The sequence below is a fragment of the Brachyhypopomus gauderio genome, chromosome 8, assembly GCF_052324685.1.
Source record: "Brachyhypopomus gauderio isolate BG-103 chromosome 8, BGAUD_0.2, whole genome shotgun sequence".
NCBI classification, from domain to species: Eukaryota; Metazoa; Chordata; class Actinopteri; order Gymnotiformes; family Hypopomidae; genus Brachyhypopomus; species Brachyhypopomus gauderio.
The window spans coordinates 17,402,301-17,427,851 of record NC_135218.1 but is presented as its reverse complement, the minus strand read 5'-3'; the positions used below and the strand labels follow the sequence as shown (position 1 = coordinate 17,427,851).

The 25,551-nt window shown below is 44.1% G+C and overlaps 2 protein-coding genes across 6 annotated transcripts; one reads left to right on the top strand and one right to left on the bottom strand.

Annotated features, from left to right (window-relative positions):
• Nucleotides 1-466: 466 nt before the first annotated feature.
• Nucleotides 467-5,536, top strand: rpl5b (ribosomal protein L5b). The gene is made up of 8 exons (XM_077015074.1): nt 467-609; nt 1,051-1,120; nt 1,205-1,320; nt 1,583-1,717; nt 3,098-3,300; nt 3,750-3,927; nt 4,055-4,143; nt 5,379-5,536. Exons 1-8 carry the CDS (start codon nt 607-609, stop codon nt 5,473-5,475), a joined length of 891 nt encoding a protein of 296 aa, XP_076871189.1. The 5' UTR covers nt 467-606; the 3' UTR covers nt 5,476-5,536.
• dipk1ab (divergent protein kinase domain 1Ab) lies at nt 5,508-25,205 on the bottom strand. 5 transcript variants are annotated; one of them, XM_077015069.1, is made up of 7 exons: nt 24,923-25,205; nt 24,731-24,814; nt 14,727-14,782; nt 9,010-9,144; nt 8,651-8,758; nt 8,164-8,340; nt 5,508-7,854 (listed from the first exon to the last, which is right to left on the bottom strand). In XM_077015069.1, the coding sequence occupies exons 2-7, from the start codon at nt 24,798-24,800 to the stop codon at nt 7,039-7,041; spliced, it is 1,362 nt and encodes a 453-aa protein (XP_076871184.1). In that variant the 5' UTR covers nt 24,801-24,814; nt 24,923-25,205; the 3' UTR covers nt 5,508-7,038. The 5 variants fall into 5 exon arrangements, with proteins under 5 accessions (XP_076871184.1, XP_076871185.1, XP_076871187.1 ...); XM_077015070.1 differs by lacking the exon at nt 14,727-14,782; XM_077015072.1 differs by lacking the exons at nt 24,731-24,814; nt 24,923-25,205 and adding an exon at nt 24,536-24,627.
• Between the last annotated feature and the right edge of the window lie 346 nt (nt 25,206-25,551).

Sequence of the window (25,551 nt, the reverse complement as noted above, 5' to 3'; positions counted from 1 at the left end):
CAATGGTGTTAAACTCTTAGTTGTGGCTGGCTTTAATCCACAATCTTCCTCTCATTCTCTGTATCTCGCTCTATCACACATACTCACACACCCACACATACATACACACACACTTGGACAGTATGCTATTCTTGTGATAATCAGATTATGAACTAAATGTTAGATCTTAAGATTTAAGATCTGATTCCATTTTAACAATTATGCTACACTGAAAAATGACTGTATCCCTATCTAATCCTAAACCCAGCCCTAACCTTAACCTAGAGCACAATAATAAAATATTATTTGATTTATAATTTGGCTTTTTAAAAATTGTTACTTGGGCCATTAACGTTTCAAATTAAAGGTAGTGTTTCTTCTAAGCAAACTCTTCAGGCGCTTCACAAGTCTTTTCTCCTTTTTTCTGTAGATGAATGTTGTAATTATTCCTCCGACCCAGTAGGGGAGCTGTAGTGTCACTGATTTTTGCGATTCGTTACCGTAATGGCCTCTGCGACGATATTTACCGGACATGCGCAGATCAGTCTTTCTTTTTCCAGTGCAGCGGAGTCAAACTCCCCGTTTTTGACTCCTGGCTCCGGCTTCGGAGACTGAAAAGTTTGCAAAATGGTTAGTAGAGCGCCTCAATACTATCCTTGTTTATTTCCCAGGGTCTTATTCGCCTCGCTAGTGCATTCTCACGATCAGCCGACGTCTATAACAGAAGGATGATATTAGATTATCCGCTGTGCAGGAGCACCGCTCTCTGTCCAAACGTGGCCCGATGGCTTCTTTCATGGTGAAACGAGATACTTGGTTTACATTTGGTCGACTGTTCGATGTTTGGCAAATTGCGGTCGTGTTATACAAATGTTATGAAAATGCACTGAGCTGCATGCCTAAATCACGAATTTGTTCAGCTGCATACATGCTACATGCTAACTGGTGGCTTCTGTGCGTTATTCCTCATCCCCGGAGAGCAAGCCTGCTTTGTTTTGCTGTCTAAAGCCGTGATCGTTACCGCGTCCTGAACCTCCTCTGTTGGGCTCACCGCTGTTTGTGTTGTCACAGGGATTTGTAAAAGTAGTGAAGAACAAAGCCTACTTCAAGAGGTACCAGGTGAAGTTCAGGAGGAGGAGAGGTGAAAAGAGTTTTCTCTGCTAGTTAACAACAACAACAACAACCCAGCCTTGTTCCCGCTGTCTAACCACAAGTTTCTCCTCAGAGGGAAAGACTGATTACTTTGCTCGAAAACGCCTGGTTATACAAGACAAGAACAAGTACAATACGCCCAAATACCGGATGATCGTTCGCTTTACCAACCGAGACATCATCTGTCAGGTGAGTGTGTGTGTGTTTGCTATAATGACCAGCTCTTCTGGGCACTACTGCCTAGTTCACGTTTACATTCATACAAGCAATACTTTATATATACACACACACTTTGTTCTATGGGCTGAGGTGTTTGAAGTATGTAGACTCTGGCCATTGGTTTGCCTTCTGTGCTTTGACCTAGCATCTCAGTGCAGTGTGTAAGCACGTCCAAGGGTTGGGTTTTAGCTTCGCAGGTTTTGCATTTATTTATGTATGTGTTTGACTGCAGATTGCCTATGCCAAGATTGAGGGAGACATGATCGTGTGTGCGGCGTACTCCCATGAGCTCCCAAAGTACGGCGTGACTGTGGGCCTGACCAACTACGCGGCGGCTTACTGCACTGGACTGCTCCTGGCCCGCAGGGTAAGCCTGGTGGATTTTAACTACCTTCTTGCCTGCGTATGTATGTAGATACTGTGAGAAGCACAAAGGATGGAAAACTGGCATAACCAACCCAGTTCTGGAATCATGTATCTGAACTGCCTTAATTCAACTCATGAGGTAGTTATCAAGCCCTTGGATTTAACGCTGGAGTTGTGGAGTAAGGGAGTGTTCACCAATCTGTGTAGCAGAGGTGGGACCAAGTCAGTGTTTTGCAAGTCTCAAGTAAGTCCAAGTCTTTATCCTCAAGTCCCGAGTCAAGTCTCAAGTCAAGACAAGCAACCATCAAGTCCCAAGTCTGAAACTTGGAATTTCAAGTCCTTTCGAGTCTTTTTTTTTTTTTTTACAGGCACCAACGCTTTACGAATGCTACGCTGATGCGTTTCTTTACTCGTTTTGTTGGTGTCCGCCAGCCAAAAGGTGACAGATCATTTACATTTTATCTTCTCTTAATTACATAAATGTACTTAAACAAGAATGTTTCGTTACATCATTTTACACGAAAATAGCAAGCTTGCAGGATTAAGTAAGATGCTGTCATTACGAATGGTTATCTAAACATTTGTCTAAAATGTTTAAATAGTTTTCTGTTATTGTGGGGTCACGGTGTAGGCTACTATTGTTACCTGGAGATTCAGTGGGGTCACATATTCTGATGGTCGTCAGAATTGGTGACCCCAGTTAAAAAGGCTCACCTGTACATCCCATTCATGATTTCTTTGTTGGCTGCAATGGTGAGGGGATGGTAAATCTTGTTTAAGTACATTTATGTAATTAAGAGACGATAAATGTAAATATAAACATCTGTCATATTTTGGCTCGTGGACACCAACAAAACGAGTAAAGAAAGTGCATCAGCGTAGTTTATGTAGCATTCGTAAAGCGTTTGTGCCTCTGAACAGAAACTGTGAAATAGCGCCCCCTGTGGTCACAAAACTCGACGGTCACAGAATCTGGTGTAACGCTGGTCTGCGTCAGAAGGACGGAAATGAAATTAATGGGGCGCACTTTATAAATATTAATATGCGTTTTAAAATTTAGATTTGGGGTAAAAAAAAATTAAGTCTTTGCAAGTAAACAGGTTCAAGTCCAATTCAAGTCCCAAGTTATTGGTGTAAAAGTCCAAGTCAAGTCTAAGTCTCTGAATATTTTTTCAAGTCAAAAGTCTTAATATTAATGACTCGAGTCCAAGTCATGTGACTCGAGTCCCCACCTCTGCTGTGTAGTGCAAGAGCTTTTCAATGTTGAAGCACTAAGCAGTTTACATATTGTTTTTTTAACAATTCTGAAAATTCAGACTTCAATTTCGTCTTAAAATGATTAACCTGTTTGGGTCTTTTGTATTTTTCTTTTTTTGTAAAGCTGCTGAACAAATTTGGCCTGGATAAGGTGTATGAGGGCCAGGTGGAGGTCACTGGAGAGGAGTTCAACGTTGAGAGCATTGATGGACAGCCTGGTGCCTTTACCTGTTACCTAGATGCTGGACTTGCCAGGACCACCACTGGCAACAAAGTGTTCGGCGTGCTGAAGGGGGCTGTAGATGGAGGTCTGTCCATCCCCCACAGGTACATGCTCACTGCTGTGCTGGTCCACAGGCTTTCCTCTGAGCTACACTGGTTCCTGCATTGGCTTTTGCGTTCTGATATAATTTGGCATTACTGTCTAGTGGCCAGCTGTACAGACACCTGCTGCTTGGTGATGACGCCATTTCAAACTGAGCAAATTGTAGTTGGTCCTTGGTTTGCGTAGATGATGTGACCACGTTTCAAGACGGGGCTGAAAGCAGCTTTTTCTGAGATCACGGAGAGTTTGATATTGTCTCCTTCAGCTTGCCTGGCCAGCTTGTATATTGTTTGTCAAACACTTAAGTGATCACTTGGATGCCAGTGTTTTGGTTTTAGGATATGTCATGCTCTCAGTGGCTCTTCTTGGAACATGAACTTTGGCTGTAGTTATTTGTGTTTTAAAACCTGTGATCTGCCCTGCAGTGTGTTTTGTTGTCCTGTCTTCCCAGTACCAAACGGTTCCCCGGCTACGATACTGAAAGCAAGGAGTTCAACGCCGAGGTTCACCGCAAACACATCCTGGGCCTGAACGTCTCAGAGTACATGAGTCTTCTCATAGAGGAGGATGAAGATACCTACAAGAAACAGTTCTCCCGCTTCATCAAGAACGGTGTCACCCCTGAAAGCGTAAGCAGGCTGGGAGAGGAGCACTGGCCATACTGTTAATACAGCGCTGTATCAGTACACTTTTCAAATGTTTGGATGACTTGAGAGTAAGTGGGTTTAAACACCACCACCACCACCCCTTTTTCAGATGGAGGGAATGTACAAGAAGGCACACGCAGCCATTCGAGAGAACCCAGTGCATGAAAAGAAACCCAAGAAGGAAGTCAAGAAGAAGAGGTTTGTCTAGCATTCCTTCCCCTCCCTGCTTTCAATATACAAGCTGGGCAGTCATGGTCTGGTGGTAGGGAACTGGTCTTGTGACAGGAGGGTCATGGGATCGATTCCCAGACCTGAGCCTATGACTGAGGTGTCCTTGAGCAAGGCATCTAACCCCAACTGCTCCCCGGGCGCCGGGTTAGGGCTGCACACTGCTCTGGGCATCTAACCCCAACTGCTCCCCGGGCGCCGGGTTAGGGCTGCACACTGCTCTGGGCATGTGTGCACCACAGCCCCCTAGTAATCACTAGTGTGTGTGTGTGTGTGTGTGTGTGTGTGTGTGTTCTAACTGCACAGATAGGTAAAAAGAGGAGGACAAATTTTGATAGTGGTGAAAAAAATCACAATTGACAAAATATGGCACATTTACATTTATTGGAGAAGTGTGGTGTTTAACTTCAGTGAGGGAAAAACTACATTGACTCCTGGAGTATCGAGACTGAGAAAAGGGCAGTTTGCCAGTGTTGTAGGTCATAGGAACTTCTGTGAAGAATGAGTATTGGTGTCCAGTCCTAGTAATTGAAAATAAGAACTACATTCAGCTGAAGGTTTAGTGCATCAGTATAATGTCTGTGTGGTTAGGAGGTTTTAACAAGAACACACTGATATGAAAGCACATTTTGCTTCTTTTGTTTTGTACTAAAACTTTGAGGCAGATACTGTCGATGAGGGTAAACGTCTAGCAGTTACTTGGCCAAGATGGCTGTTTCCAAGCATGTGGAGTGAAGTCTCCACAAGATCTACTGTTTCCCTGTCCATCTTGTCCGTGTGAATAGACTTGTGCGTTTTATGAAAGCTTGTTCTGTACAAGCTGTGTTGCATAGGCAAACTGTTTTGAGATGACTTGGTTTCAGCATGCAGTTTTGCATCATGCTAATTTGTGGGATCAGATTCTCTTGTTGGCAGAATTAGCCTTATTGCTCCAGAGCAAAACTAAACCAGGCAATTGTAGATACCATGCATGTCTAGGCTATTCAGCTACATTTGGTGCAAATGTACAATTGGGAATGTTTCTACACTTGTTCCTTTTAGTATTTAGAAGATAGTTTTTTGTTTTGCCACATGCCCTTGTCACATGGACCAACAAGCATGTGGCAAAACAAAAAACTTTATCTTCTAAATACTAAAAGGAACAAGTGTGGAAGTTTTGAACTAAACCGATTAGTGCAGACTTGGTGTTTTTGTCCTGTTTGCAGATGGAACCGTGCCAAGCTGACTCTGGGCCAGAGGAAAGACCGCGTTGCTCAGAAGAAAGCTAGCTTCCTCCGAGCACAGGTCGCAGAAGAGGACTGAGGTCTTCTCCTCACATGATGGTGCACTGTCCGCTTCAAATAAATCTATTAGAAAAATCTCATGTACGTGTTCATTTGGACTGCATTTTTTGTACAGCTTCAAAGTTTTGCTGAGAGATTTACACTTTAATTCTACATTTAGTAAAACTCATGGAAAACCTGAGGTATTGGTCAAAGGGATTGTAGGTGTTTGATCATTGTGCATTGAAATTGTAGTCTAGACATTTCTTGTAGTGAAAAGGACTGGATGTAAGTGAGGGAAAAGACATTTCAAACAATTCGGCGACTGCAAGTTCAGAACTCTGATCAGGTTAAAGGGGGAACCTGGTATCATTTCTCTACCACTGATTAATAATAAAAAAATAATTTTATTAATATATTTATGCTGCCAAATATAATTAGTGTTGCTTGTAAAATGAAGTTTCAAACTTGGTGATGTAGGTTTTCTCTTTAATGATTTTCAAAAAGGTGAAAAATCACATTCTATCAAGTCTTTGAGAAGATAGTTGTACATTCTAATCCATTCAGACTCCAAAGCTGTGAATGTTTTAAATATATAATTTCTAATCTTTATTTTAATGCACAAATATATCATGCCTCTGTGAACACAACTACAGTCATTCTGGGCAGTATCCCTGGCAAATTATCCTAGCTAAAAAAAAAAGGAAAAAACTAAGCCTGTTGGTCAGAAACATTCAACCTAGTCTTCCACAAACATTTAAATGGCATCTTTTAGTTTGGGAACATGCTCGATCTGTTTGATGAAACATACTCAATATTGGGTTCCACTAACATTAGAAATTTAATATGAAGCACTAATGACTATTAAAGCTAAGGTGAAAACATTTCAGCTTTTTACTTTTTTGCTTGCAATATGGTAAAGAAATGACCCAAACCTTTGCAATTCAAGTCAGAATCACCTTACAGATGTAGCTACAAATGTAGTCTGTCAGATGATTTTCTAAAATGCAAATGTGTATCATACCTCAATATGGATGGGGGGGTGGGTTAATTTTAGCATTTGATCCTAATGTCCAAATGTAGCCATATAGGATTCCCAGTGAAGACATTTATGAAGCACTATTCTTTCTCTCTTGTGCTTTCTATTGAACAAGTACCTTTGCATGGGATCAAGAATGTGCATTGAATGGAAGCAACAAGTGTCTGGGATCTTTAAATAAAAAGTTTCCCACGTACTAAAGCAAAGAAATGGGGTTGTCACAGCTTGATTGTCTGGTAGATCCCTGAAGAGGGGGCACTAGGAAGATCTCGGGAGCAGAAGTGGGTTTCAGCAGCACTGCTATTTTTGGTTTTCCTGTCTAGCTTGGGCCTGTAGCCTACCAACTGGGGCAGAAGGAATTTTGACTAGCTGATATCCATAGACTGTTGCCTGATCTCTCAAAGATTCAAAGGATAATTTGATCAATACATCTTAGATTCACCATATCTTAAAAAAAAAAAACATTTTACACCTCTGTTTATATCATGGTTTGTCAATTCATGTCCTTATACCCATTTTTTTTGGGGGGGGGGGGGGGTAAAAAGGATATAGCAATGTCCTCTTTCACTTGGAGTCTTTTGTGTGGGATATCCTCTTCCACAATAGAGTCTTGAGGTTGTTCAGAATAAGGGAGTGCTCCATCTCCATCTGTTCAGTGGCCCCTCGGAGGGCGATGCAGGCGTACAGCTGTTTCTCCAGTTCTTCCTTTACGTCCGGTGGCGCCCCCCGGAGGAGATAGTCCTTCAGCGCGCCACACGCTTTGGCTAGGTTTGGCTGCGTCACCTCGGTGGTACAGCGGTGCTTGGTGAGGTCACAGGAGGTGTAGCAGTCCGCCCCGTACACGCAATCGCCGTCCGTATCGCACCGGCGCTCTCGCATCACTTCCTGGAAAGCGGCTTCCGGGATGATGCGCCTCGCGTCCACCACCTTCAGGTCGTGGCGTTCCGTGTAGCCGAAGCCGGCGGCGCTCACGTCGCACATGAGGAAGCTGCCGAAGGTGCCGTGGAAGACGTCCTCGACGAGCTCCAGCAGGCCTATGGCGATCTTGGCCTTGTGGGGCCACGAGGGCGCTGCCCACTGGTCCAAGCTCCTCCGTAGGCCTGCTGGGATCCAGAGCTCCACGGCCCAGGGGAGGCTGATGCCGTACAGGGGTGCGTAGGGCACCTTCTCCACCACGTACAGGTCCCCACAGAAGCCCAGCAGCCTCGGAGTGTGCTCCCGGTCCTGAAGGACCACGGTCAGCAGGAACTCGTTCAGCTGAAGCAGGGCCCAGGCGGAGCGAGCTTCGGCCAGGGAGATCTGCCCGTCTCTGTTGGCGTCAGCTGCTCCGAGCACGAGTGCAGCCAGATCCTGCACGTTGGCCTGGTCGCCCACTTTTGCCTGGAAGTCAGACAAACAAGTTAATCAGCACAGAAAAGTACATCGCTCATCTCTCCTGGAAGGTTGTGTGATATTTCCTTAGACCCAGAGGAACACCAGATCATTACACACAGATAATTAAAGTGAAAATCGTGTGCTTTATTTCCAATTAAGTTCCCAGAGATCTCTAGCCAAGGACACCCACATCCATTCCCCATTTCAAGAACAGCTGGAACAGGTGGATTCTTCATAGATCGAACAAAGCTGGCAACAAAAGTGCATCTCATTCCAACAAAAGTGTGATTTGCTTCATCATATGCAGGGCCTCACCTTCAGATGGCTCAGAACCATCTCTCTGAACTTCTCCACAGACGTGCCTTTAGTCGGCCTGTTGAAGGACACAGCCTCTCTCCGAGGCTCCAGCTCGGCTTCCGGGTCATAGTGCGGAACGTCCTCCATATGGCACTTAATAATCCCTTCCATATCTCCCCAGACACCAGAGTATACCTGGAATGACAGTAGCGACTGGGCCATTACGGGTCAGAGGAAAACTAGAGCAGCCCTGCTTTTCTCTTGTAATGGTTCAGTCAGTCTTTGGGTAGGAGCCCCTCTGGGGACTCATAAAACACCAGGCAGACTTGATATTTTAGTCATGTGAAGAGAAACTGTGTATATGTCTGGGTCTGTGCAGTATGGAGGGCATTCACACTCTGGCTACTAATACAATGATGTGTTTGCTTGTTTATTTGTCACTGGATCAGACTGGATTTGTGTATTTGTGTGTCTGTGTCTCTAAACACAAATTAAAATGTGTGACCTGGTTACGGGACTTGGCAGACAGGCATTTCCCCAAATACAGAGAGTCCTTCTCACATAGGCTGCTGCATGCAGTACCATCGATTATTCCCTTCCGGAATTTATCACACTGCAATGAAGACACACACACACACACACACACACACACACACACATACACACACAAAATCAATGATACCAGAGATAGAACACCCAAGACAGGGCCTGACCCACTTCTTCATCCGTGGACTGTATTTTCTGGATGTCAAACAGTTGTGAATGCACTCCTCCTCCACCAGAGGGCGCCACTCTCACACGTATACCCCCTGCAGCTGTGACAGTATCCTACACGTATGCGCGGATCGCTGAGGTTCAACTCACAATAGCGTTTTTGCACTCGTGTCCACGGCACAGCTCTGTGTAGGAGGAGTATTCTACATAAACCACCCAGCTTCCAACAAACACAGCCAGCCAGGAAAAGAACAGGTACTTCATGTGGAGGTAGGAGAACCGAGCCTGTGATTAAAACAGAGGGGGAAAGAGCAAATTAATGTAGTGTATTAGGGAATGGCAGTACACAGCAGTAAAAATGAGAAGATTGGTATCTATGGCATAACGTTCATAAAATCTGTGTGTGCCAGGCCCTCATGGTCAAATAACATGCTTCAATACACAATACGTAGGATAACAAAAAGAATATATATTCACACTCATATCATATGCACATGATCATAGTAAAGATGTTCACCAAACACACATTTTGCCATTTTATTTAGCAAAAATTTACCATTTTCCATGTATCTACATGTTAAAGAGATTAGGCAACATGCTTTGAAGATATTTGTGTTAATTTATGAAAAAATGGTGGCCAGTAGGAAGCTCAATTAACCTCTCTTTAATGTGTGATCCTTGAGAGCTCTGATCAGGGAGAAAGCTGTCATCTCTGAATCAACAGGTCACAAGAGCTGCTATGAATAGATCCATCAGAGAAGCCATGAAAAGATGTTTCACTAAATATCAAATTTTCATGTGATTTCACCAAAATACTACCGTGACGCATGAATGAGGTGAGATACGGAAAAGAAGAGACTTGATGAACTGAATCACAGCTTTATAATTTCACCGTCAGAGGGAAGCGGTTTTTTATGTATTTATCTGGAGTGGTAATTTCATGCTCACTTCTTCACTGGCCGTCATTCTTCAAGGCCAAACATGGACAGAAGACACCAGGAACATGCTCTCCACATGAAGAAAGATATTTCCAAAGTAAAGTCCACCTCTCGTTGTTATTTCTTAACCCACTGTTTTAGGAACGAACAACAAATGTTTGTGAGCGGAATGGCACGGCTAATTTCACCAGCGCTACAGCCCTCTGTGGCCCGACATTTCCTTTTCTGAAAAAATTGAAGTTGACTCTCCTGTAACATGGAGTGGGAATGAGGACCCTGTAGTAGTGCATGACAGATGCCCGTATGGTGTCTATTGTTAAGTGTGTGTGTGTGTGTGTGTGTGTGTGTGTGTGTGTGTGTGTGTGTGTGTGAGAGAGAGTGAGAGAGAGAAGCTCAGAGTTTCAAGTATTTCCTGACTGCTCTCAAAGGAGCCGTCTTTGTTCCTGTAGTGGTTATTATTTATTTATTTATTTATTTATAATCTATGCCACCTGTGAGGAGAGACTGTGTGATGGGACGAGTCTTGACGTAAATGCACTCAACCATAGAAATAGGGGCAAACACAAACAACCCAATAGAAATGAGATAAGTGTGCGTGTGTGTGTGTTCGCGCATGCGTGCATGCGACTGTGTGTGTTTAAATGTAGGCAGAGTGCGACAGAATGAGAATAAAAGGGGAGAGCGTCACATGTAAAGGTAATGATACCATCCCCCATGTGGATGTAACTCCATTAGGGCTGGATTCTTATTATACTGCATTGTGTTCCACAGAGCATCTCTCCTAAGGCAGACTGATATATTCCAATATTTATAAAGGGCACTAAATTATTGATCACAACTTTAACATCAATGCATCTCTTAACTGACAGGTTCACTCTTCAAAAACTGAGTACTAAGTAAAATCACAGTGCATGAAATATCACCAAAATTTATACGAATTCAAACTCATCAGCAACCTCTTTATGACTTCTGCAAACTATCAGTGTACATTCTGAACTTGCCGTCTAAAGGATGCTTTAGCGTAATGGTTATAAATTCAGACCAGGGGTGGGTGTGGGTGTGTGTGTGTGTGACTGTAGTCAGCTCTACAGAGCTGAGGTGAATGCACTAACACTTACGAGATCTCCGGTTGGGAGGAAGCCATGAACTGAGTGATTCCAGGCACTACTGTTTAGCTGAAGCACACTCACTCAAGTGTGATGCAGACATTCGGCATCATCACAACATCGGCCACGTCTCCTGGGCATGAAGGTGGCCGGTGACTAGAAGTGCGCGGTAGCAAATGATCTCAGCCTGCATTACCAGCGACACAGCTAAACGTACTTGCTGCAGAGGATTAGCAGACAAATCACAGACCTGAAGGAGCCTCTTCTATCCAGGTATTAATGACGCTCTGTGCTGGGTATGACGGACCCCACCAGGACCCCACCTAGACCCCACCTGGACCCCACCCAGACCCCACCCCACTCCACCGCTGGTCCCAACCTCACGACAAGCGCACGCCCAGCCTGTAACTGGAGACTCCGATTTCTCATTCATGCTGATATGCTATCTGCGGACTCGTCTAAATTTCTAACAGCGTGTAAACCTCATTTAATCAGCCCTGTCTTTAAAGAACATGTCTGGATAATTCTCATTACTCTTTGATAACGTACCTTTGTGTGACCTTGGGTAAGAGAAAAGTTTCATAAATCAGCAGTGGCATTAATGTTTGGAAAAACCACAAGCCAGTGTGAAATGGATGCATTTTGAGAAACAGGTAACGTAATACATCCAACAACATACAATTAAAGAACTGGTTTAACTGAGCCAAATGGTGCGTATGGTGAGCTGACCTAATACAAAAGCCACGCTGTGTCCTCCCCTCAGGCCCCCTGTCTGGTAGCACAGATCGAGCAGTCAGATGCAGTCTGTCAGTCCTTTTGCTAATTTAATCTAACCTCCCTCTCTGTCTCTCTGTCTCTCAGTCTCCCCCGTGGCTCCACTAATGACAAGCCATCGCTCCACGTCTCCCATGAGCACTCAGAGAGATGCTAATGTAGCCAGCGCTATCCCAGAGTCCATCTCATTTTCCCCTTGCCCTCATTCTCCAAAACCCCCATTAAGTCTCTTCCCCGGTTTCTCCCTAACTTTCACAACCCACCTCAGCTTCGCCCCCCCCCCCCCCCCCCCCTCTCCCTCTCTAAGCCAGGCTGACAGGCACGGGAGAGTTGTGGCAGTCCCGTGTCCTGTACAGCCTCTCATACCCTCGCACAACCCGGTGGGACTGTCGCCATGGAAATCAGTTCACAGAAAGCTCATCCTAGCAGGCAGACCTCGCCGTGCAGCCCGAGTGGAGGTGGAGGAGACTGAGCCCAGACACCTCGAGCCTGAACAACTTACCTCCTCTCAGCATCTGTCAATAAAGGCCCCTCACATTCTGGCTCTGTCTCACCTGACAGACCCACCATGGCTTCCAAAAGGTCAACAGAATGAAAACAAAAAATAACAATAAAATATCAAAACAAATTTGACTGCACATATGATAATGCCTGATTTATAACTTCTAGATGAAATATTCTCCTTCAGGCAGGTTTCCTGCTCCCATCAAACAGATATCATTTGTGCGGTGTGCAATTAAAATAAATCTTACAACGTGAAAGACTTGATTTGATTATTCTAGATCTGAGACAGCCTTTATCAGCAAGACGGACCCTTTGTAAGCATGAATGGTGGGTTAAGATTATCATGTCAGCCCACACTCGCCTAATTAAAGCAATTAATCCAAAGAAGTCTTTTCTTCCTACAATCTATAACCAATCTGCTCCAAGCTTAAGGCAGCAGTCAACCTGTAGTTTCAGCGTCCTGCCTCTCTAAAACAAAGGAGCACAGCAACATGTTACATTTCATAAAACAGATGTTTAGACAAACAGGGAGCTTACAAACAGCTTTAAGCCACTGGAGATGCTGGGCTTGCCACTGTTGTCTTGATGTGTTACCATGACACCAGCTGCCTGATAACATGGCAATGGCATCAACATGTTCCCTTCCCCACAGTGTGCTTGTGCGGATCACTGAAGTGTAGGTGTGACTTTACAGCGCGTCCACGTGCTCAGCAGCTGCCTGGACACGACAACGTGAGCAGTGCACGTATCCGCACAGCTCTCAGCACAACCAGGAAATTTCAATCACAAAAACAGGGACAGTAAAAAAAAAAAAAAAAAAAAGGCATGAGCAAATGCAGAACCACACACACACACTCTCTCTCTCTCTCCCTCTCCCTCTCTCTCTCTCCCTCCTTCCCTCCTTCCCTCCCTTCCAAGAGAAACTGGATTGAAAGGTCTACAGCATAGGTGAGTATTAGCCAAGCACACTGTGTGTAAGCTCAGCAGGAACGGAGAGAAAGTCCCCAGCTCTTAACACTCTGTGCCTTAAGGATGATGATTTATAACCACACGGGGATGAAAATGCACAAATCTTTTTACTAATTTGGTAAATAACTTCATATTACATTTTACAGACTTTGGCACAAAGTGACTGTGCCTACAGATTTTCAGAAATAACACATAATGTCACATCTGAAGCATTCACTGAGCTACAGAAGAATTTGGACAGAAACACTTTTGTTTTCTACTGTAATCCAACACCAAGGGGGAATTTGGGTGTTTGTCTGTGTTGAAGTCTGTAACTCACAGATGTCACCAGAAGCACTGATGCTCACCTGGTGAGCACCTCTAGTGCTCTCAAATATAGAGCTGCTGTATTGCTTTCTCATATAGAACCTCAATAGTGCTCTCTCATACATAGCTGCTCTAGTGCTCTAATATAGAGCTGCTGTATTGCTTTCTCATAGAGAGCCTCAATAGTCCTCTCTCATATAGAGCTGATTTAGTGCTCTCAGAGCTGCTGTATTGCTTTCTCATATAGAGCCTCAATTGTGCTCTCTCATATAGAGCTGCTCTAGTGCTCGCTCATAGAGCTGCTGTATAGCTTTCTCATATAAAGCCACTTTTCGTGCTCTCTCATATAGTTGCTCTAGTGATCTCTTATATAGAGCTCTAGTGCTCTCATAAAGAGTCACTTTTGTGCTCTCATATGGAGCCGCTCTACTGCTCTCTCATATGGAGCCGCTCTAGTGCTCTCTTATATAGAACTGTTTCTCTCATATAGAGCTGCTTTAGAGGTATTTGGAATACCAATACCATTTCTGAGTACTAATTCTCACATGACATCCTATTGTTGATGCCAGATTGATGCAGTTGAAACAATCAGTTTCAAGAGCTTCTTCATTCATTGAAACTGTTAGGAATTCTCAAATGTATTATTTGTGTATGTTAGTAGTTCTGTGATGCATTTAACAAGTGAAATGTAATTCAGTGGGTGTGTTTGTGGCTTGTTATGTTGTAAAAAGGAGAAACACCATTTTGAGTTGAACTGAGTGGAAGAAGGCAGTCACAAGAGCAAAGCTTTGAAGATGAGGAAATTTACACGGATGGGAAAAGACCAGAGAACTAATGTGAAGGTCAAAATAAAGAACAGTGACAAAAAGTACATCTACATTACAGACTACTGCTAAAGGACAATAATAAAGCAAAACTGAGCCAAATCTGAAACATGGACTAGTACTATAGGAAAGGGCCAAACTGCAACTGCTTTTTATGTACAACAGCTACTTATAAGTAGCTTGTGGCATAAAAACAATAAAATTGGCCAGATAGGTGAGCAGAGACAAAGAGTAAGCATACCTTTACTCATTTAGCTCAGCACATTGAGAATGGTTTAAGCAGAGGCTGTCCCCAGGCAGAGATTACAGATACAGTGATTAAAGCCATTATTCCATAATCAAAGTTGAGCAACTACCTGTAAGGCAAACCCAATCCCAAGCCCAGAGCACACATTACATTCACATTTACAAGAAAGTAGTGCAAAAGGACTATACAAACAGCTTACCTCTGAAGCACAGCACAGAAGAGACAAGCCAGGACTTTCATATAGGAATGTTGGACCTGAAACAAAAAGGTACTGTTTGCATCCCAGAAGTCAGAACCAGGGCTTAAGCACGACCCAGTTCTTGTTCAAAATGTTTTTACACACCACACTCGTCTCCAGAATATCACGGCTGACACGCATGTGCACGAGTGGCTACTGGACTGGAAAAACGCTGCTTTTGCAACAGCGAGAAGGAGTAAATATAAAACCCATGCGTCCCCGACAGCTGAAGCCGTGTGTGTGTCCCAGCAAGAGGACACAAAGTCCTGTAAATGTTCTCGCAAGGAGAACACATCAAAAGTGTCCCCTGAAGAGCTGAAGGAGTTGTAAGCAAATGCAGCTTCCATGAGTAGCCTTAGTCTAGAGATGAAAGGAAGCATACAGCAGCTGCAACATGCCACTAGTTGTCTCCTGTTGCATAGAACCACAGCAGGGCCATGTGAGTGCTAGTCCACTTGCACAGCAACTACACAGCCAGGGTAGAACGACTCTGTCCGAAATTCTTCTCGTCAGCCCCAGACGTCTGCCAATGTGAACCACCATTCAATAGCGCTTTGCCTCTCAACAGTGGGATTGATGAAAGACATACACACCTCCATCGCTGTGGTAGTAGTGAACATTGACGAACCAGATGCAAGGGGAACTAGATCACCTACATAGGCTCCTGTGGAATGGATACCTCCACAGGACAAGTCTGGACTATGTCTAGAAAGGAGGATCAAAGGATGAGTAAATTCACCTGGAAGATCTTAACAATTCTGAGGATAGTCGTCAATTCTGTGTAAACATCCTAGAAAAGTGACTTTATTAGTTGGCCAACAGTATTTCGTTGAACAGTGCATGAATGCTCACAGGACCCAAGCTCTGTAGAACACTGAGTCCCAAGTGTATGTTCCTGATAAACGCTACTAGAGCTACTGGACTCACCAGGGCTGTCTGACACCGACACCAACAAATAAAACCAGTATGTCATAGCTGGGAAGGACAGACACGTCTTTCAGGCTGGTGTTTGGGATAGACTAAATGAATTAAATCACCATTCCAGTGCTGCACTAGATGATGAAAAGAGAATTTTGTCACATGCTATCAATGACTTCAGTGTGATCAACCATATCCTGAGCCATTCTGAAAAGACCAATCAGTATAGTATACTATAGTATAGTGCAGTAAAAATAAAGTTTCTTCCAGGCAGTAAACGTGCTCTTACCAGCAGAACAAAGCCATAGCGCCGCTGGTTTCACTTTCCTAAGTGACTATCTCCATTACTATCTCCCCTCTTCTTCAGGGGGCGAGTGTCCTAGTGACAGAGAAGACATTGAATATGAACGGTTCAAATCCTTCGAACATAGAGGTTGTGACATAACACTGTGGCCAGAAGGCTGTCTGTGCTTGTCATGGTGACGGTCCCAGAACACACTGGTGGATGCCTGTGGTTCTGGCAAACTGTTTGACACTTCTGGAGAGAAAGATGTGATCTCATCCAAGCTGTTGTTTGCATTGTTGAGGAAGTATTGACCACTACTGGGAATATTGCTGAGCTTTTGAATTTCTCAAACTGGTGGGCATTACAATGTTGCGTGGTGAAATGTTGTATATGGCTCGCTTCTTCAGGCGATCTGGGCATGAACGTTGTAAGAGCTGCATCTGCATTTCTGGTCGTTCGCAGAAATGCTGTTGGACTGACTTGTCTCCACTCCTGTTTGTGGTATTCGTGGACAGAATATCAAAGCTGAGGTGGGTGTGGTGTCCAGTATGCAGGAATAGGGGGGGACATCTTTGTTATTTGCAGATGATGATGATGATGTCCTGTTAGAAACCACCGAGAAGAATCTTTGACCCACAGTTGAGTATTTTGCAGCTGAATGTGAAACAGTTGGGATGAAAATAAGCACCTCCATGTCTCCATGTCATGGTATCTCCAGACAAAAAGAACAGAATGCTTCTTTCAGGAAAGAGGAGATAACTTGCCCTTCATGAAAAAATGTAACTATCTCAGGATTTTCTCCAATAGTGTTGGAAACAATTCACAAAATATGAGCTTCAAACTTCAAATTCCAGGAAGGGGAGTTCCCCTATGTCCAGATTTTTGGTAAGATGACTTCAAGGTTTGCGCCATTTTAAACACCTGTGGTATTAAAGCTACAAGATGCCTGTAAATGAGATGAAATCCTTATTAAAAAGATGCTGGCTGGCAAGATGAAAGTTTGGTTATTCAGGCAATTTGGTGAGCTTATGGCGGACTGATTGGGGTCAACTTATGTCTGTTCAAAAAATAACAGCAACATGAAAATAATCATGTTGTTAGTTTTATACATTGTACCTGAACAATTTAAGTCACTAACATACTTGCTTAATACGACAGGCTCCTATTGCATGTATACTTAGTAAGTGATGATGTCTGCAATTATTTATACAGTGTTAAAAAAATACAAAACCATGGATAAAATCATAAATGCAGTTCACTTGACAAAAGTGAAGAACGCTGAACTCCCAGAACCTTGAGTGGGCAGCCAGTTTAAACCAATGAGGCTGACTGTATTTGTGTGGTTAAGTTCAAAGGATGAGCTATCAGGAGTCCGCACGCAAACACCCTCCCTCCTGTATTGATTACTGAGTAGGTGACAGAAACTGCATCCATCTGTGGGCCATTACAGGCACAACATTACAAAGACAAACCGAATGCACAGACTACATGACCTTTTCACTTGATGCGCTGAGATGATAATTTCAGCTCAGATAATGTGGGTTATTTATCTTTAAGGCAGTGTTGTTCACCAAGGAAGGAAGAGCTAATCAGAAGTGGGTAATGAGGGGTTATTGATTTGAGGTTGTTCTGTCTGCTTTTCATTAGTACTGGAGATATTGGAGAGGGGAGGCCATGACTGTGGGCAGACACGTCCAGCACTCATTATATATCAGAAGCTTTTATTCATCAGTGTGAATGATGCTGGACTAAGGAAAACTGGAGTGGAGATATATTAGTGAAGTTTCCTTACCAGATTCCAAAAACACTTTCATGATCTTTATGATACTGTACCAACAGCACAGTTTATCTTGACCGAAAAGCACCACACTCATGTGCCACGATAATGTGAAATAAACATCAACAATTTACATTTCCATCTAAATTCATGAAGAAACTTCACCTAGGCCTTAACCATCTACCCTGGGCTCCATGTATTAAAAGTAATTTCAGCGTTATTTGGTTAAAAGGGCATGTGATACTAGGGAGGAAGCGATCTCTGATGTAGTGTGTACAAGTCTCGCAAGCAAATGAACCTCCCTGATTTGCAGCCAGGGCTAAAATGGCTTGTTTGGGTTGACGGCAACAGGGGCACAGTGGGATTGGGGGGAGGGGTTTGGGGGAGGGAGGGGGGCAGCTCGATAGACTCTCTGAGACACAGGGGACTGTCATCTACCCCCTGCAGCCATAGCCCAGAGCAGACATATTCCAGCTCTCCTGCTCAGCTCCAGGAAAGACTGGCATGGGATTTCATCTCCTCAGCATAAACATGACCAAGCCATGCACCACAGACCCATGCGGCACTGGGCATGTCTCATACTCGACGGCTGCGTGAAACATGAAAAGAAAGAAGACAGCAATCAAATAAGAAGTTCTGCATTCATGCTTTTTGTTTTTGCTGCCTCCTCGTCAGCCATACATAATTCATTATCATAAAGCAGTTCCTCAGGGGCTTCACCCTAATGGGCCCCTCCCCCCTCCACCGGAGCAATGAATGATAGCCAGAGAGAGACGGAGAAAGCAAAAAAAATAATAATATTAATAGGAGAGGGGCAGAAGAGATGAGGATTGCTCATTGTGTGTGAAGGATATGTGAGTATTAAAAGCATGTATTGATACCCACATATAGAGAGTATTTAAGACATAATGCACAGCTCTCATCACTTATCAATACACAAAAACAGGACATGAAACAACAAACGTCCCAGGTTCTCCAGTGGGACGCTGGTAAAACCGCCTCGTAGGCCTAGACACTGTGGCATATATAGAATCTCAATCAATCTCTTTTCATTCGGCGGTATAAGAAGACTCCAGCAGGCTGTATTCCCCGAGGGGAGAGAATGCACAGCAAGGTTTATGATGCACCGATTCAGTCTGCTGTCTAAATAGCTGCATGGCAAATTGAGCAATCTGCTCCAATACTGCATGGCTGGTGGCAATAAGACATGGGATCCAGTGAGCGGGCAGTGTTCACCTTTTCCGAGAGGTGATCGTGTCTTGAAAAGCATGACAAAGCACCTTTCATTCCCAGAAATCAAATGGGAATGAATGAATGAAAAAAAGACTTAGCAGTTGGAAATTGGAAGTGATTAAACCGATTAAGGCAAAGGACAAATAAAGGGTTAGGGGTACAAAGAAAAGACAGAACAAATCATTCTCTTTCTCAGGGGATGTGTCAGGTGTAGACGCATTTTTAGTTGGAAGTGACGAGAGCTCTTCTCTCTTCAGCAATCTCCTCCCATCACGGCTTTGTCTCTCCTCCCAGGAGATAAGCTTTCTGATGGAAGAAGATGTCACACAGGCAGTATGGGCTACTGGGTAATCTGATTAATCTCAGCTCGGACAACCCCCTCACAACCCCCAACCCCCCCCTAGTTTCTCCTGAGACACATCCATCCACACGGTGACTCAACATTGCAGCAGTCTGACTTGATAGTATCAGCCTATAAACTAGAGCCCAGGGACACCATCTGACTTCCTACACAACACAAACCTTTACTGGGCCACATGAAGAAATCAGCAATCTCATTACTATAATTTTATATTCCCAAGACACAAGGAGCAAACAAATCTCACCTTTTGTATTTTGTTCAGATCTGGCTGTTTCTGCAATTTAGGAACATGTAATCCAAAGCTCTTCACATCCACCGGAGCCCTGGTAGAAAATGTTGAAATGTCTCTAGTGACTTTGTAAGGACCATGCCTACAGATTTATTTCAAATGCCTTAACTTAGCTTCGTTCCACCAGATAGATAAAGATGCTCACAGTCTAACCTTGAGTAAGAAAACAAAATAAATAAATAAAGCATCTACTAAAATCCTCTCATTAACACTTGGTATACTAAAGTGCAGCAAATGTGTTTCAGAATAACTAGTGTCAGATATTAAAACATAATTTTTGCTGTGATGTCAGCACTAGGTTAAAATAGTTTTACATTTATTTCTAAACCCTATAAGTTGTCTCTCTCTCTCTCATTTTAATCTAGCTCCTCTGTTAATGGCTTACCAAAATCTATGGTATACTTTCAGCATATCTTTGTACAGTGGAGTCTATTTAATATTAATAACTGTCCTCTCTGTGTAACCTCATTTAGTATGTGACATAGTTCCATGCGGTTGAACTGGAGGCTGACGAGGCATGTCCAGCTGTCATGGTGAACCGTCCTGCTTCTCAGCTCCCATGGGGAGGAAAAACGAGGCAATGCAAGAACCTCCAAAAGCCGTGGTGAAGCAAGGCTCCTGTCTGGAGCATGTCTGTGAAATAATAAAGGCTCACCGGTCACTAGGGCACAAGTCCCTGTATAACGAAGAGGAGTGTTTTTCAACAGAGCGCTGACCACTAGAAAAACCTAGATATCGAAACGCAGAAGTTAAGTCATTGTTAGTTACGGGTAAGTAAATTAATTCCTACCCATGGAAAATGTATTACAGCCTACCCATGAGGCTTAGGGGTGGGTTAGGAGGTGTTACAGACAGCTGATGCTGATGAGAAAACTCAAAATGAAATATGGAGTCCTATAGATTTCTGCGGCTGGAAGACACAGAGATTGGCTTGGCTTGTCTGTGAACTTCCCTTGGGATTCCTGTTCTGCGTGTTCGCTCCCTTTCCTGCACTGCTGGGCGCTTGCAGAGTTTTTGTGCTCTATTCAAACCTCACAGAGTCTAAAGAGAGGAAGAGTCCCCAGGACTCTAAACAGAGATCTGAAAGCTGGTAGAACTGAACCAAAACACAGAGCACAGAGAGCACAAACTGATCTCAGTCAGTCAACAGGCAAACGACAAACTCAAGACGCCAACAGCAAGACTTTTTATTCTGTGCAGTTACATGTACATTATAAACCAGATGTTGACAACTAATCTGATTCCCAACCACTTTATCCGAATTTCAAAAATACTTTGCCCACCCTGCTAAAATTAATGAACAAATAAATATGTTTACTTCTACAACAAGCTATTTATTTATTTATATATCTGTAGGTTTGTTTAGTATTTATTTATGGACTACTACTAAGTGGCCACTTGAGGGGGCAGAGCTGGGTACCTAAATGATATGATGTTCATATACTCAGCTGAGCTGATTCACAGAGCACAGAACAAGATGAAAGGTTTCAGACTCTTGAGTATCACTGTGATTGTCGAGGTAAAGCAAGCCATATTGTCAACAGCACAGACAGACATCATCAGCTACAGCCAAGAACTGCTGCATAAATGACAATGAAAGACCACCAATGCTGCTCTGTACACAAGTAGTGGCAGCTTCGTATGAGACTGAGACTAATTATGATTCAGTTAGGCAGCTTAATTGTGAAATGTCCCACACTCCATCCTTCCTTGTTCATGCATTTGATTGAGTTTTAAACTTGTATGATTCTGTTGACTTTCAGGCAAGTTTAACTCTGACACCTGGAATTAATGACAACAGTGGTCTTTGGGAGGTTACTGCAATTACTACATCTAAACCTCTCACAAAGCTCAGATGGAGTTGACTAATATCCATGTTTCTGCTCAAACTGTCAGAAAGAGACTCCATGAGGGTGGTATGAGGGCCCGACATCCACAAGTGTGGCTTGTGCTTACAGCCCAACACCATGCAGGGCAATTGGCATTTGCCAGAGAACACCAAGATTGGCAGATTTGCTATAGGCGCCCTGTGCTCTTCACGGATGAGAGCAGGTTCATGCTGAGCATGTGCCAGACATGATAGAGTCTGGAGACGTCATGGAGAACATTCTGCTGCCTGCAACATCCTCCAGCATGGCCGGTTTGGCAGTGGGTCAGTAATGGTGTGGGGAGGTATTTCTTTGGAGGGCCGTGACGCACAGATCGCCATGTGCTAGCCAGAGGTACCCTGACTGCCATTAGGTACCGGGATGAGATCCTCAGACCCATTGTGAGACCGTATGCTGGTGCAGTGGGCCCTGGGTTCTTCTGATGCATGACAATGCTAGGCCTCATGTGGCTGAAGTGTGTCAGCAGTTTCTGCATGATGAAGGCATTGATGCTATGGACTGGCCTGCCCGTTCTCCAGACCTCAATCCAATCGAGCACATCTGGGACATCATGTTTCGTTCCATCCACCAACACCACATTGCATCACAGACTGTCCAGGAGTTGACTGACGATTTAATCCAGATCTTGGAGGAGATTCCTCAGGAGAACATCTGCCGCCTCAACAGGAGCATGACCAGGTGTTGTAGGGAGGTCATACAGGCACGTGGAGGTCACACACACTACTGAGCCTCATTTTAACTTGTCTTGAGGCATTTCCACTGAAGTTGAATCAGCCTGTCATTTGATTTTGCACTTTGATTTAGAGTTTGATTCCAAATACAGACTTCCATGGGATCATAATTTTGATTTACATTGATGATTTTTTTGTTATTTTGTTCTCAATGCATTCCACTACGTAATAAATAAAAATTTTCAACTGGATATTTTATTCATTGAGATCTAGGATGTGTTATTTTAGTGTTCCCTTTATTTTTTGAGCAGTGTAGTTGAGGTAAATTTTTACATTACATTACATTTTAGGCATTTGGCAGACACCCTTATCCAGAGCGACTTACATTTTTATCTCATTTTTATACAAGTGAGCAATTGAGGGTTAAGGGCCTTGCTCAGGGGCACCTCAGTCATGGCATCAGGCCTGGGGATCAAACCCATGACCCTCCGGTCACAAGACCAGTTCCTTAACCACGAGGCCATGACTGCCCATTTTACCTGACTGGAAGCATCTCTTTGGCTTGATACAGCCTACTGTGCACAAACACACGCACACGCACGCACGCACGCACACGCACACACACTTCCACTCTATCCACGTTCATGATATATACACAATCACACATTCACAGATGTACCCATGATACCACACTGTACATGCACTCACACACACACACAACCACACACAATCACACACACACACAGAGCAGGCTTCACTATGGTACTCCTATTAGTAGTCTACACCTAACTTGATGTAGACAGCGAGAACTGAAGAACCCTGACTAAGCTGTAGCCAGTGTGCCAGATTATACTCTCAGATAAACAAGCTCTCAGCCATGTCACCATCCTTGTTTGCAGAGCACTGACAACTCTCCCGCTCACACACCAAAAGTGTCTGACCCGTCACCCTCTCCCACGGCATGTCTGTGCACAAGACCTGCACTTCTGCATTCCTGCATGTAAAATATTTTAAGATGGATTTAACAGTGTCTATCACCGCCCAAATGAAACGCAATATTATTTACCTAAAACAAATTTTCCTCCCTGCTCCTAAAACCTCAACAGCAACACGTCGTTCAGAAAGAGAAGAAAGCAACAGAGCCTTTCTTCGCTGCCTGAGTGTCCTGCTCTCATTAAGAGCAAAGTGGCCCAGAAAAGCAGCGCAGGGCTCCAGCCGATTTCCCTGGAGCCGCCGTCCCTCTCACCGACACTGAGGCCTCACTCACACACACACACACACACACACACACACACACGACACTGAGGCCTCACTCACACTCATGCAGAACTAATGGAAATCAAACCATGTCCAGGGATGACAGGCTAAAATGCGCACACACACACACACACACACACACACACAGAAACAATGAAAGGACTTGAAAGAGATAGATGTACAGTCAGCTCAGACAGAAAGTGCGAATGCGACTTTTTCTGCCGTGATTAACACTTGACACTGACTGTTAAGACTGTCTGCAGTTAAGACAAGTTGAACTTAACCACAACGTGCTTTAATTTAAGCACCCAGGTTTCTAAAAGTTTTCACACACAAGAAGGGTAAGAGACATCGTGTAGTATATTACACCCTGAACACTACTGTGGCCCCGTCAGACGGCTGAGTCACCAATGCTGATCACCATGTTAACAAATGAAGTTAATTGCCATCATTCTCCCACCCAGAACCTCACGGATCAGAACCGCTCCTCATAACACTTCTGCTTATGCACATTTTAATATTGCAGTCGTATGTCTCTTTTAAAGTCGTTGAACGAACCGATATGAAACAGGCCTTGGAAGGTATACAAAATCGCCTGAAAATAGATCGGTTGTTCTTATATTTCCCTTGTTCAATATTGATATGAGCGAACATTAGACACTCAAAGTAATCAGGAGACTTGGCCAGGTTACTAATGAACCCGTCAATCGCCGCACCACGACTCATGGGCTCCGACAGCCCGGTCGGTGGTACACCGTGCGCGGAGACTGGGGGGGTTTGGGCTCCGCCGCCTTCATTTTCGACAGATTTCGAGGCACAAATACATGTTTGCGAAGAGCCGTGAAGATGTTGTACATCAGCACTGTTGCTACAGCAACGCCGGGTGTGCGCGAGAAGGGTTTGCAGCGTAGCCATCGGTACCTCAATTTCGTGACATCTATGGGTGAGCAGGAGTAAAATGAAATGAAATCAGCGGTAGGGAGTGCCATTTCAAGCGTTGACGAAATGCTCCGCCGCAAAAACACATTCATACAAAAACACAAACACACACACACACCTGCAAAAAAATGCATGACACGGTGTACTTACACTAACGCAGCACGGCAGGAGAAAACAAACGAAGCTACGGAAAGTTCAAAGTCTACGGGTTAAGACAAACCCGTGATAATTGACTCGGCTTCAGTACAATTGCGTCTCCATCCACACCCCCCGCCATACATCTGGAGCAGAAGCACTTTCACCCAGCAATCGCCTGAGATAAACGTCAACAGTGTGTCAGCCTACCTGGATGTAGATGGGTTTCCTCAGCCAAATCCATGGAATCAGAGTCCTTGCCATGACTCAAACACCACATTTCACAGCACTAACCTAGTGCACAAAAAACAAACCCATCTGTCAGGACACGGTTATATTACTGCTTGCATTTGAAGCGCTTTCGAAAGACGTTGGAGTAAATACACGAGCAGGAGCACTTGCCGAACTAGACCCCCCTCGCCATGTGAAGCAGCTGCGCGCGAGAGTGCCCGGGATGGCGCGCGAGACGCTCCAGCGGTCTCCACGTCTCTGCGCCTCCTACGCGGAGCTGCCGCTAGATGAGGCTGGACGCGGTCGGAACCACCAAACCGACGAGACCACGGCGGAACACGAACTTAAAACGGAATTAAATAAATAAATCTAATCTAATCTGCCAGCCTAACGTAGTATTAGAGTGGATGTATATTTACATAGCCCTCATGCCTTGGGAGCGTCGCCTGTGGGATCTCACCTGAGAGGGATGCTGCTTTTAGAATATGCCCGACTTGCACATCTATATTTACAAACGAAATGTTTTCTACACGTTTTTTTTCCAAAAGATCATCACATTTTATTTCGGAGTCGGATGGCTGATTTTTGACGTACCTACAGGACTATTGCAAAAAGAGCACACTGTGGCCTAGTTAAAATGTTTTACCAACGCCTTCACTACAAAACAATAGCAAACACAACAAAAAGTTTATCATCTTAAACTCCCAAATTAGGTAAACAATGTATGTTTAACAAGCTGAAAATCGTTGGACGCCGAGGGAAGTTCGATGAATGCAATTCACTTGCCAGTAACTTAAAAG

Coding starts and splice junctions, on each gene's coding strand:
- rpl5b (XM_077015074.1), top strand. Junction 1,121..1,204: donor GAAGTTCAGGAGGAGGAGAG/GTGAAAAGAGTT, acceptor GTTTCTCCTCAG/AGGGAAAGACTGATTACTTT. Junction 3,301..3,749: donor GGTCTGTCCATCCCCCACAG/GTACATGCTCAC, acceptor CTGTCTTCCCAG/TACCAAACGGTTCCCCGGCT.
- dipk1ab (XM_077015069.1), bottom strand. CDS start 24,800: ATGTGGTGTTTGAGTCATGGCAAGGACTCTGATTCCATGGATTTGGCT. Junction 8,759..9,009: donor ACGAGTGCAAAAACGCTATT/GTGAGTTGAACC, acceptor TCTTCATTGCAG/TGTGATAAATTCCGGAAGGG. Junction 8,341..8,650: donor CTGCCAAGTCCCGTAACCAG/GTCACACATTTT, acceptor CTGTCATTCCAG/GTATACTCTGGTGTCTGGGG.